The 11,897-nt window shown below is 47.1% G+C and overlaps 1 protein-coding gene across 2 annotated transcripts in view; it reads left to right on the forward strand.

Annotated features, from left to right (window-relative positions):
- The window catches only part of Wfdc3 (WAP four-disulfide core domain 3), a 14,691-nt gene extending 3,869 nt beyond the window's left edge, over positions 1–10,822 (forward strand). Inside the window, exons 4-7 of one of the 2 annotated variants that reach the window (XM_078052070.1) lie at positions 559–705; positions 7,799–7,930; positions 9,893–10,077; positions 10,587–10,822. In XM_078052070.1, the coding sequence (XP_077908196.1) occupies positions 559–705; positions 7,799–7,930; positions 9,893–10,077 (464 nt within the window). In that variant the 3' untranslated portion in view covers positions 10,587–10,822. The remainder of the gene's footprint in view (positions 1–558; positions 706–7,798; positions 7,931–9,892; positions 10,078–10,586) is intronic. The other variant, XM_078052069.1, reaches the window with a different exon arrangement.
- The last annotated feature ends 1,075 nt before the right edge of the window (positions 10,823–11,897 follow it).

Raw genomic sequence — 11,897 nt, forward strand, 5'->3', positions numbered from 1 at the left:
AGTCCTTTCTTTATTATTCAGCACTCCAGTTCTTTGCCTTTTATCAGGAAAGAGCACACCACTGATTGTCAATGTCTTTTACTTTGGACTCAGTTCCTGTAAGTCACAAGAGGGGTAGAGTTCTGAAGGGGAGCCTGTTTAAGACAGTGATTTCTCTTAGGAGCAGACAGACCCTTTTAAGCCTTAAACAAACTTTAAAATCTTAAGGTTCTTTGTGTGTGTGTGTGTGTGTGTGTGTGTGTGTGTGTGTGTGTGTGTGTGTGTTGGGGACTGAATTCATGGACTTGCACATGCAAAGCATTCTTTCTACCACTGAGCTACATTCTCAATCGCATCTTAAGTGATAGCCTCAGTTTCCTCATCTGTAAAATAGAGATAATTGTGAGAATCAAATGTGTTGTTCCTGGGAAAAGGTGAATATCAATAGATGTTTTCATAAGTGTTGACTATTGTTGGTGGCTTTAGTGACACCCTTCCTCTGCTTCTCCTTTACGCGGTGCTTCTAGGTGTTACAGGGCACCGTATCTCCCTCCTGTTGCCATCTCTGTTTCTTTACAGGGATGAAAAGAATCTGTCCCAGGATTGTTCGGAAACGATCCTGTTTTAAAAGTTGCACCACCGATGACACATGTCCAGGTGTAAAGAAGTGCTGTACGTTTGGCTGCAGCACAGCCTGTGTGGTCCCAGTCTCTCATTTCAAGCTGGGTAAGACATCCCACCCCCGCACCCTGAGGTCTGATTGACCCGCTGGTTTCTCTCTCAAAATGCACACACCCTCTGGCACTCCTACTTCACTTTGAGAAACAATAATTAAGTGTCTATTATATTATGAGAACTTTAAGAAAAAGATATGCAAATGGTACTGAAGCCATGATGATTGGTAGGATGTGGCCCAGCTAGGTGAGGAAGGTGCCAGAAGGTTGATGGGGGCCTATTATTTGTAGGCAGGTTTGAAAGCCATTGGGTAATTTCCAATTCCCAGTTGCAATATTCTCTATTAAAACCTTAGCTCAAGAATATGTAAAGAGATAGTAAAATAGAATCCGGGTGCTTATTTGGAAGACTCCGATCATTTGCTTCTGAGACTCTACCCCTTCTGTGCACTCACAGGAGATGGCCATCTCCCGTTGAAAATGGATTCTTGTATATTCTGGTTCTCGTGGAGAGATATTTGAAAGAAAAATTTCCCTCTTACAGGGTTCTATTTCTCCACTTATGCATTCATTCCTTCAACAAATTTTATTAAATGCTTTCTGTTTATCAGATCCAGTGATGGGTTCTGGGTATATGATAATGAACAAAGTAGTTCTGTCCATGCATTTATGGGGTTTATCACCTAGTAGGGGAGAAAGAGAGATTATTAACAAACAAGCATGTAAGTAAATACATAAGGTCAAACTGTGATAAGGCTCTGAGAGAAAGAATAATGGGGGGACTGGCTTCAGAGGAGGAGTCGAGGAAGGTGTGTCTGAGGTAGGGACTGTTTTTGTTTGTTTGCTTTTTTGATACTGGGAATCGAATCCAGGAACTACATTCCCAGCCCTATTTATTTATTTATTTTAAAATTTGAGACAGGATCTTGTTGCTGAGGCTGGTCTTGAACTTGCAATTCTCTTGCTGAGCCTCAAAGTCAGTGGGACTGCGGACGTTCACCACCATGCCTGGCTGCAGCCTGGAGAAGGAGCCGAAGTCAGCCAGGTGAAGGGGTGATAGATATGGCAGGAAGAGTGAGACACAGGTGGCGAGGTCTTCAGATGACAAGGAGTCGCCCATTTAAGAAAGTGAAAACAAGCTGGTGTGGTTGGCATAGAGGCAAAAGGGGGAGAGTGAAGCCAGCCGAGGATGGAGACCTCTGACACTATGGAGGTGGCAGTCGGAGACTATGGAGGTTGAAGTGACAGCTTTCTGCTGTGTTCTTCAGCTCCTTCACCATGAGGCTCCTAAAAGGTATTAGAAATTAGGCACATCTTCCATGTCTAGTCCCCCTTTTTATTTTCCTGTTGTTTTAGGATTTTCCTCTACTTCTGCTTGTTTGTGCTTCCCAGTATATTTTATTATTAGACTGCTTGTTTATTATACCTACTTATAAGGCCACTTTTAATTTATTGCCTATGTTTAAGGACACTTTATTGAAGTGATGCTAGTTATATAAATTAACTATTACAATGTGGAATCTTTATCTCTTCCTATTGTTCGAGTGTACTCGGTATACTTTGTGTTGTTTCATAGTTTTAAAATATTTATCAATGAGTTTACACCTAGGCGTCTCTGCTGTCTGAAATACGGGGTCTTCTATTTCCTGAAGGAGCTACAGCCATTCTCTCACTGAGTGCATGTGGCAGCATGTTAGAGTGGAAAGCACAGGTCTGGGATTTCAGGGGCCTGGGATCAGGCCTGATGTTCACCAGCTACTGGCCAGCAGGTCCCTGGGCAAGTCTCTTCTGTTTCTCTGAGCCTCAGTTCCTTTATTTGTAAGATGGAAAGAATAAACCCTGGAGGGTTGTTTTGATGACTCAGAGTATTTAAGATGTTTGGCCCTTAATGTACAGTGGATTTCTTCTTCCTGGCATTGAAAGGGGGCCCAGTCAGAAGTACAGTGTCTAACCTGTCCTTTTTACCCAGAACCAGGATCAATTTCTCCTTCCCCATTACCTCCTCTCAGAGACTCTGAAGCTCCAAGCACATGACATTTCCTTTCAGCCAAGCCTCCACAGGTAGCAAATGCCTTCCCAGTGTCCACTAGGGCTGTTTGTGCCTGGCTTAGGCAGCCGTCTTGGGCAGCCTGCCTGTATGAGAGAATAGAAGGTTGTACTCCTTGCCTGGACTCTTGAGGCTCAGCTCTGGAATCAAAGCCTGGGAATCTGTCTTAGGCGGATCACTCACTGCAGCTCATAGATTCTGGTGCTATCTTCCCAGTGTCTGAGGCTGAGAGCTGAACTGCGGGGCTGAGAGCGAGGCTGGCATTCAAGCACAGTACCTTTGTGAACTGCTCTGGCCCTGGCTGGCCCAAAGGGTTTCCTTCCCCCCTGGAGCTAGGCAGGCAGGTCAGAATGGTGATCTGACACTGTCTCAGAGCCTGCTGGCTGAGCAGGGTCCCCAGCCTGGAAGGTGAGGTTGTCTGTTAGTAGCAGTAGTTGGTAGTTAACTATTTTTCTGCAGCTCCATTCCTGGGAAGGGCTGGCTACTCACCCAGTGGGACTGTTTGCTAGGAAACTCTTCTTCCTGGGCTAAGAAAAATTCCTGCTTTCCTTAAGCTCTGACATTGCCAGAGGTTTACCATGGGTAGTGCCAGAATGTTTGGCAAGGTGGAGGGGCAGTCAGGTTGCCCGAGGGCATGGGTAGACTCTGGGGCTTGCTCTCAGTTCTGGTCTGAGGATGGGACTGCAAACTGGTGCAACCATTATGGGAAGCAGTATGGAGATTCCTCAGAAAACTTGGAGTCCTTTTGAAGATGGAGTTGACAGCATTACTAAAGCAGTGAGTGGCTCTGGAAAGGGCGTGTCAAGAACGATGTTAAGTCAGGCTTGAGCAATGGGGGATAATTGTGCTCTAGACTGAGATGGGAGAACCTGGGGAGGAAGAGACTTTGTAGAAAAGGTTAAGATTAAGGTCCAGGAGTTGTCTTTGTGGGCTCTGCATAGCTCACCTCCGCAGTGAATGAAACTGGATCACTCCAGATCCCCTGTGAGCCTGCTTTGTTTATTATAACACATGCGTTATGTTATGTCCTTTGTATGGGTTGATGGCTTGGGCTCCTCTGTGTCTGGCTGACCTCTTTCTCTCTCTTTTTCTTTTTGGTACTGGGTATTGCAGGGACACTTAACCACAGAGCCATATCCCTAGCCCTTTTTTGTATTTTATTTAGAGACGGGGTCTCACTGAGTTGCTTAGCACCTTGCTGTTGCTGAGGCTGGCTTTTGAACTCACGATCCTCCTGCCTCAGCCTCCAGGGCTGCTGGGATTACAGGCTTATGCCACCATGCCTGGCTGGCCGACCTTCTTCTAAATCTCCACTTCAGGTTGTACAAAGCAGAGTTAGTACAGCAAGATGGAGTCTATTTTTAGAAAGGTCTGCTGGCAAGACTGGCCCTTGGCTGGCTTCTGGGAAGTTGGATTTTGGGAGTGTTGCTACCTTCCTAATTGATAACAGTGGCTCATTGTGCCCAGACTGTTTGTGCAAGCAATGTGGCTTAGGCTGAATACCTGCTTTCCTTTCCGGGAGTGTGACTTTGGTATGTGCTGGGCAGAGGGTGCCTACATGACCAGCCTGCAGTAAAACTGTGCGCACTGAATCTCGAATGAGTTTTCCTGGGAGATGACGCTTCCCATACATTGTCACAATTGTCTACTAGAGGAATCAAGTGCATCCTGTGTGATTCCCCTGAAAGGGCTCTTAGAAACCTGTCTGGCTTCCTTGTGACTTGTCCCATGTACCTTTTCTCTTTGGTGATTTTGCTTTGTATTCTTTTGCTCTAATAAATCACAGCCATGAGTATGACTATATGCTGAGTCCTCTGAGGAATCACTGAGGCTGTGAGTGGTCTTGAGGGCTCCTGACATGCTGGTTTATAACTTTTCCAAAGCCCTAAAACTGCCGGCCTCTGGATCTTCTCTTTTGGCAGTATTAGAGTGGGTCTCAGTGTTGGTTGATTATTTTTTGAGTGATCCTTACTGAAGGGTAGGGGAAAATTATGTGGTTCAAAAGACATAAGACCTGGTGCCTGCCATCAATGGGACCTCATTCTGCTGCTACTGACCTCAGATTGCAAGAAAAGGGGAGTAGGTTTGACAGTTCAGAGGGCCTTTCTTGGCTTAAGATGTTCTGAAATTTCACTTTTATGACAAAAATTGGCATCCTTCTGGAAGAAAGTAGAGGTGAAGTCAGAGTGGGAGTGGGATGAGGCGGCAGTAAGCCTGCATTTTCTGGACTTCAGCTTACTACTTTTTTGTGTGATCCCTTGGGGTCTTGGGAGAGGTATAGATGCAGGGATTGGGTGGCCATCCCAGTTTTGGGCTGCCATTCTTATTTCTCATCCTGATTCTTCATAAGATCATTAAGAGGTGATGGGGAACCAATGCTTTATGAGGAACCGAGCTTACCTAGCCCGACAAAGTGAAAGGCAGAGGATCTTATCCAAGAGATGAAGGAGGCATGTTTTTGAAAGGTCCTGGTAATAGAAAAAGAACCAGTGGATAGAATTTCGAAAGAACTGGATTCCAGGTGAGTATAAAGGACGATAAAGACTGCCTTGCTGGAGTGTAAAAGTGATGTAGTCTGCTAGTGGCGGTGACACATGCTGTCATTCCAGTGACTTGGGAAGCTGAGGCAGGAGGATTGAAAGTTCAAAGTCAGGGCTGGGGATGTGGCTCAAGCGGTAGTGCGCTTGCCTGGCATGCGTGCGGCCCGGGTTCGAACCTCAGCACCACATACAAACAAAGATGTTGTGTCCGCTGATAACTAAAATAAATAAATATTTAAAAAAAAAAAAAAAGAAAGTTCAAAGTCAGCCTCAGCCATTTAGTGAGGCCCTAAACAACTTAGCAAGATGCTATCTCAAAGTAAAAAATACAAAATAAAAAGGGCTAGGGTTGTGGACTCAGTGGTTGAGCACCCCTGGGTTCTATCCCTAGTACCAAGCAACCAACCAACCGAACAAACAATAACAGAAAAAAAAGACAAAAAGAGGAAGGAAGGCCTCATTAATTCCAGATGTTTGAGCTGAAAGAAAGGAATTATTTGGCAGGTATTTGAGCGAAAGTCAGGGTGACGTTATTGCCGGGCACAAGTCAAAGGGGTATGCTGTGACCCTCAGGACCTGTATGGCTTCTAAAACCTGGCAAAATCCCAGGGACCTCAAGGATACCCGACATGGAAGGGAGTAGAGATAGGGCCTCTCTGCATTGTCCTGGAATGAGGCTGGAGAGCAGAGATGCTCTTGGCATTGGCCACGTCAGCACCTTGCTCAGCACAATGGTGAAGTCTGGGAAGTAGGTGCTCTCGGCCCCTCTCCCTAGGGTTCATGGCGTAACTCCGGAAGTGTGTGTCACTGGGTTTTTCCACCAGGGAGATTTCACACTCAGCCCTCTCAACTGTGGGACAAAAGTCTTGCTCTTTGTTTAGACGGAACTTGAGTGTTGGTCAAGCAGATGAGGAGGTGTGGGAGGTGTGTCAGGTGGTTCCAGTGACCACATTTTCTGAATGAAAACTCAGGACCAGTCTTGCCTGAGTTCACAATGGCACGAAACATTTGGGAAATCCCAGGGGGAGGTCAGACAGCCCGCTGTTCAGCTGCAGTTGTGCCCCCTGGAGTCCAGCCCTTGCTCTTCTCCCCGAGCAGACTTCCTGGGGCCACCCAATGCAGGCACACTTACCTGTTGCTATGCAGAGCACCGGGCTGCTCCTGGTCTGGTTTTCTAGGAAGCCATTAATTGCCTGTCATCTCTCTCTCTCCATTTTAAAAAAGAAAACAAAACCCTGGAATAAACACTAGGACACATGTGTCATGGTGAGTTGGTTTGGTTTGGATGAGGCCTTCTTTGGGTGGGCCAGCTCCTGAGGACTGGCTTAGCTGACTGCGTGTTTTAAGGATGGTGTCACAGAAAGTACTTCATTGCAAATTAAGAGGCTGAATTTTGTTACTCTTAGCTGTCATTCTGGGAAAGCCTCATTCTCTCCTCCGGATTTCATTATCTTCACAGGGATGTTGAGGGGGAACGTCTGGAATATGTTTAGCTACCCACCACAGAAGATTCAATAGAGCAGGGTTCCTTGTCCTCACACAATGAGAAATCCTGAAGTAGGGCTGGTCTGGTGGCTCTGTGGTGCAAACAAGACAGAGTGATTTCTCTCATTCTCCCTGGCAATTCCTGATTGTGTCCTCTTGCTAGTTGCCTCCTGGTCTTGAAGAAGGCTGCTCTCCCTTTCCACATGGTCTGTCTTTGGACTGGAAGAAGGAAGAATGAGGCGATAATTTGTATCAGAAATGCACAAGTTTCTCTAATTTACGTTTTAATTTGGTCACCCCTACTTCCAGAGAATACGGAGAAGTGAATCATTTTAGTGGATTTATTGCCTCTCAGGACAAACATGGGGTTCTATTAAGGAGCGTTTCACTTATATATTGCAGTGTAACAAACCATCTCTAAATGTAGTGGCCCAAAGTAGTAACAGCTTATTCTGTCTCACGGGATTGACTGGGGCTTAGCTGGGGGGTTCACCTACCCACATGGGAGGCTGAGGTCACCCATTCAGGGCACTTGAGTGCAGCTGGCATGTCCAGGATGGCTTTTCCACTCCAGCTTCTCTGTCCATGGGGATCTCCTCATTTCACAATCTAGCTCAAGCTGGTTTCCAGAATGGCAGCTGGTTTCCAAGAAGGGTTCCAAGAGGACAAGTCCCAATGGAGTGTTTTTTAAGTCTCTGCTTGTGTCACTCTTGTGAGTGTCCCATTGGTGGAAGTAAGCCTTGGTTCAGAGTGACTATGGACTGGCTTTACCGGGGCACGAGTGCCAGGAGACTAGTGTGAATGTCTTCCACAGTATGAAAGAAGGCAGAAGGACTCTAGTGGTTTAGAGCTGGACAGGGGTTTTCAGACTGTGAGTGCTAAAATCAGTTTATGGCCAGCACTGAAAAAAAGAATAGAAGTAATATGAAACATCAGGGCACATGGCATACAGGACACGAGTAAGTATGTACCTATATACATATATGTATGTGTTAACATATGACACAGTGAAATGTGTCTTTCCCACTCGGGACTTGAGAGCCTCTGGATTTCAATGCTTGATTCTCTGGCAGGGTTTGACGGCGGATGTCCCGACGACCCCCTTCCCTGCGAGGAGCAGTGTGACGGGGATGCGGCGTGCCCTCTGGGCCATAAATGCTGCAGCACCGGCTGCGGCCACACCTGCCGTGGAGACATCAAGGGAGGTGGGTTTTCTTTTAATTTATTTTTTATCTGTTGTTTAGATATATATGACACTAGGATGTATTTTGACATATTATACATACGTGGAATGCAGCCTGTTACAATTTTTGGGATGGGAGTATGGGGATTGAACTCAGGAGCACTTGACCCCTGAGCCACGTCCCCAGCCCTATTTTGTATTTTATTTAGAGACAGGGTCTCACTGAGTTGCTTAGCACCTCACTTTTGCTGAGGCTGGCTTTGAACTTATAATCCTCCTGCCTCAGCCTCCTGAGCTGCTGGGATTATAGGCGTGCACACTGTGTCCAGCCCATTAAGATTTTGATTCCATTCTTGTGGTTGTACATTATGTGGAGTTTCACTGGTCGTGTACTCATATATGAGCATAGGAAAGTTATGTCCAGTTCATTCTACTGTCTTTCCTATTCCCATTCCCCTTCCTTCCCTTCTTTCCTCTTTGTCTAATCCAAAGAACTTAAATACTCCCCCTCCCACCCTCCCTTGTTATGTGTTAGCTCCCACATATCTGAGAGAACATTTGGCCTTTGGTTTTTTGGGGACTGGCTCATTTCACTTAACATGATGTTTTCCATTTTCATCTATTTACTCACAAATGCCATAATATCATTCTTCTTTAAGGCTGAGTGATATTCCATTGTGTGTATATACTACATTTTCTTTATCCATTCATTTGTTGAAGGGCACCTGGGTTGGTTCTTGGCTATTGTGAATTGAGCTGCTCTAACCATTGATGTGGCTGTGTCACTGTAGTAAGCTGTTTTTAAGTCCTTTGGGTTTGCGCCGAGGAGAGGGATAGCTGGGTCAAATGGTGGTTGCACTATGAGGAATCTAGGGAGGGATGGTGGCTCTTGTGGGAAGAAGTTCTGAAGTGCTCCCTGGGTTGCAGAATCGACCTGAGACGCAGCCCTCCCTGGCCGCCTTTGCTCTCCCTCCTGGGAGGAGCCAGAGCTGTCACCTTCCTATGCCCCAGGCCGCAGCCTAAGGCAACCCTTCCTTCCAGGGCCACAGGGCCCGGGTGGGTATTCCTGTTCCAATTCCTTTGGTTTTTCAATATTACCAAAAAGCTTGTGTGTATTTTCAAGTACTCCTTTTGTGTACTGTGGAACTCCACTTCAGAATCACTGGCCCAGATTTGTCTAGTCCCTTGGTATTCCCAGGAATTGCTCCAAGTGTTGGCCTTTTGTCCTTCTGTGGCATGTAACCTGTCAGGGAATACAGATAATTAAACAAGGAATTACAGATATTCCTTGATTTAATGATGGGCTCACACCCAATAAACACATCATAAGTAGAAAGTACGTTTAGTACCCCAACCCTACCAAACCCTCTAGCTCAGCACTGTCATGGCCCACTGTAGAGGTTCGGTTCTGTGTCCACCTCCTTCTGTGGCTGAGTTGCCCAGCCTTGCAAGAACAGTGTGCTGCTTATAAGTAGTCTGGGAAAGGAAAATATTCAACATCTGAAGTGTGGCTTCTACTGAGTAGGTACGTCTTTTCACCATCCAAAGTTGAGAATCCTTCATCATGAGCTGGGGACCATCTGAACAATAAAGTCTGAGAGAAGAGGCGGGGACAGGGTGCTTCACAAGCACGCCGCAGCGCACCAGCCCTCATCAGGGGCGGTGGACAAGAGAGTGATGCCCCCAAGCCCAAGCATGAGAGAGAGAGGGGAGAGGGGAGCCTGTCCTGCAGTCCACTTGTCCCTACCCCAAACCTGCCTAGCCACCAACCCCTGAGGGACTCCAGCGAGTTTCTTTGGGACACTATTTGAAAACTCTTGGCTCAGAGTCAGATACTCTAGCTTCCTGGCTTCTCAGCCAGATGGGTTGAAACCTAGTTAGGGGTTCCGAGCCAACTCACTGGGAGTCCCCGTGTCTGAGTTCTAGATGGAACCTGGGGACAGTGGAGCCAATGCCCTGTCTCCCTACCTGTCCTTCCCCCCAGGGCGGGCTGGGAATTGTCCCACCTTTCTGGTAGGCCTGTGTATCGTGGAATGCATGATGGACGAGAACTGTCAAGCTGGGAAGAAGTGCTGCAAGTCAGGATGCGGCCGTTTCTGTGTCCCACCGGTCCCGCTACCCCAAAAGTCCTTGAACTTCAACAGGACCCTCAGGTCTGATGTGAATTAGGTGAGAACAGTCCCCTCAACAAGCAATATCAAGGTAACAGACTTAACCGCCGTGTGCAAGGAGCAGCTTAGGTCCCGGAAGGGGACTGCTGAAGGTTCAGAAGACGTTAGGGAGAAAGACCCTGTGTCACCGAGCGAACCTGCTGTGGTCGGTATGGCTTGGAGGTGTCAGGTGGGAAGGTAGAGATGGGGTGTGACCTGGGTGTGTCAAGGTGGGGCTAGTGCAGACAGTGTGCCGGACAGGCGGTGTGATGGTTAGGGGAGTGAAAGGCTGGGCAGTGGGGGCTGAGGGACAGAGGATAAGGGGATAGGCATATCTCCTCTTTTTAATGACGGGGATACAAGGTGGACTTCTGTGTGACCAGAGGCTGCAGCTGGGTATTCAGGAAGCAGGTAGCCATGTCCACTTTTGAGAGCAGTGTCTGCCAGGGTTCTTGAGGGTGGAGGGAGGACACAGTGGGTGGCTGGAGCCGGAGGCACAGTGTGACTTGATCTTTCTTCTATTTGCAGAGGCCTTGGTGCCCTACTTGTCCTGATCTGTCTGGAACTTCATTAGTGACTCCTGGAGGTTTATCCTGGCAGCCAGGAGAGGGTGACATCCTGGGGCCTGTGACACTCCCAGGGGCCCTCACAGCCCTCTCTGTTCTGCTTTTCCCCCTCCCTGGCCTGCAGCACAGGAGAAGCAGTCCTGGCTGGGGTGGGTGTGGGTGCACCTCTTCCCCAATAAAGGCTGGTGCTGGCCTGTCCGTGTGTCTGGGCTCAGGTGAGGCGGGGCTGGAGGCTGTGCGCTGGCGGGACTGGGAGGCTGCTGAGGGAGGCTGGGGGAACCATAAAAATGGGTGTGGTTGGGTGTGGCTGGGAAAGAGATGGGTGGAAGTAGACGCAGAGGTGGGGCTGGGGGAGTTCCTCTTTTGGGGCCTGTTTGCCCCCCGACCTTTTTAAATTGGAGAATGTGAGCTGGGGGGGGCGGGGAGGCTGGCTACTTTATTGCCTGAAGGTCCCCACTTTAGGCCTTCTTCCTTGAAGGCACTTTGTCCCCTCCGTGTGTCTCACTCCAGGTAAACAAGGTGATTTTGAAAAATTGTGGTTTTTCTTATGTGTGTACCCAAAATGGGCCACATTATGTATCTTGGAGATCTTTTATGTTATCACATATATTCTTTTTGTGTGTGCATCTTAGAATTAAAAAAAATTATTTATTTGTTGTTTTTAGATATACATGAAGGTGGGGTATATTTTGACATTATACCTACGTGGAATCAACGTGTTCCCTTTCTGATCCATTCTTGGGGTTGTACATGATGTGGTTTTACACTGGGTGTGTGTCATATGTGAGCGTGGGAAAGTTAGGCCCAGCTCATTCCACAATCTCCTATTCTCATCCCCTTCCTTCCCTTCTTTCCCCTTTTTCTACTTCCCCTTCCTACCCTTCCTTGTTAAGGGTTAGCATCCACATGTCCACATATCAGAGAGAACATTTGGCCTTTTTGTTTTTTAGTTGTAGATGGACACAATATCTTTTATTATTTATTTATTTATATGTGGTGCTGAGGATAGAACCCAAGACCTCACAGGTGCAAAGCAAGCACTCTACCACTGATCTACAACCCCAGCCCCAGGCCTTTGAATGTTTTGGAACACGGTTATTTTACTTAACATGATATTCTCCAGTTCCATCCATTTACCTGCAAATGCCACAATTTTATTATTCTTTATGGCTGAGTAATATTCCATTGTGTATATATACCACATTTTCTTTATGCATTCGTCTGTTGAGGGTACCTAGGTTGATTCTATAGGTTGGCTATTGTGAATTGAACT

Source organism: Ictidomys tridecemlineatus, chromosome 5 (assembly GCF_052094955.1).
Source record: "Ictidomys tridecemlineatus isolate mIctTri1 chromosome 5, mIctTri1.hap1, whole genome shotgun sequence".
NCBI classification, from domain to species: Eukaryota; Metazoa; Chordata; class Mammalia; order Rodentia; family Sciuridae; genus Ictidomys; species Ictidomys tridecemlineatus.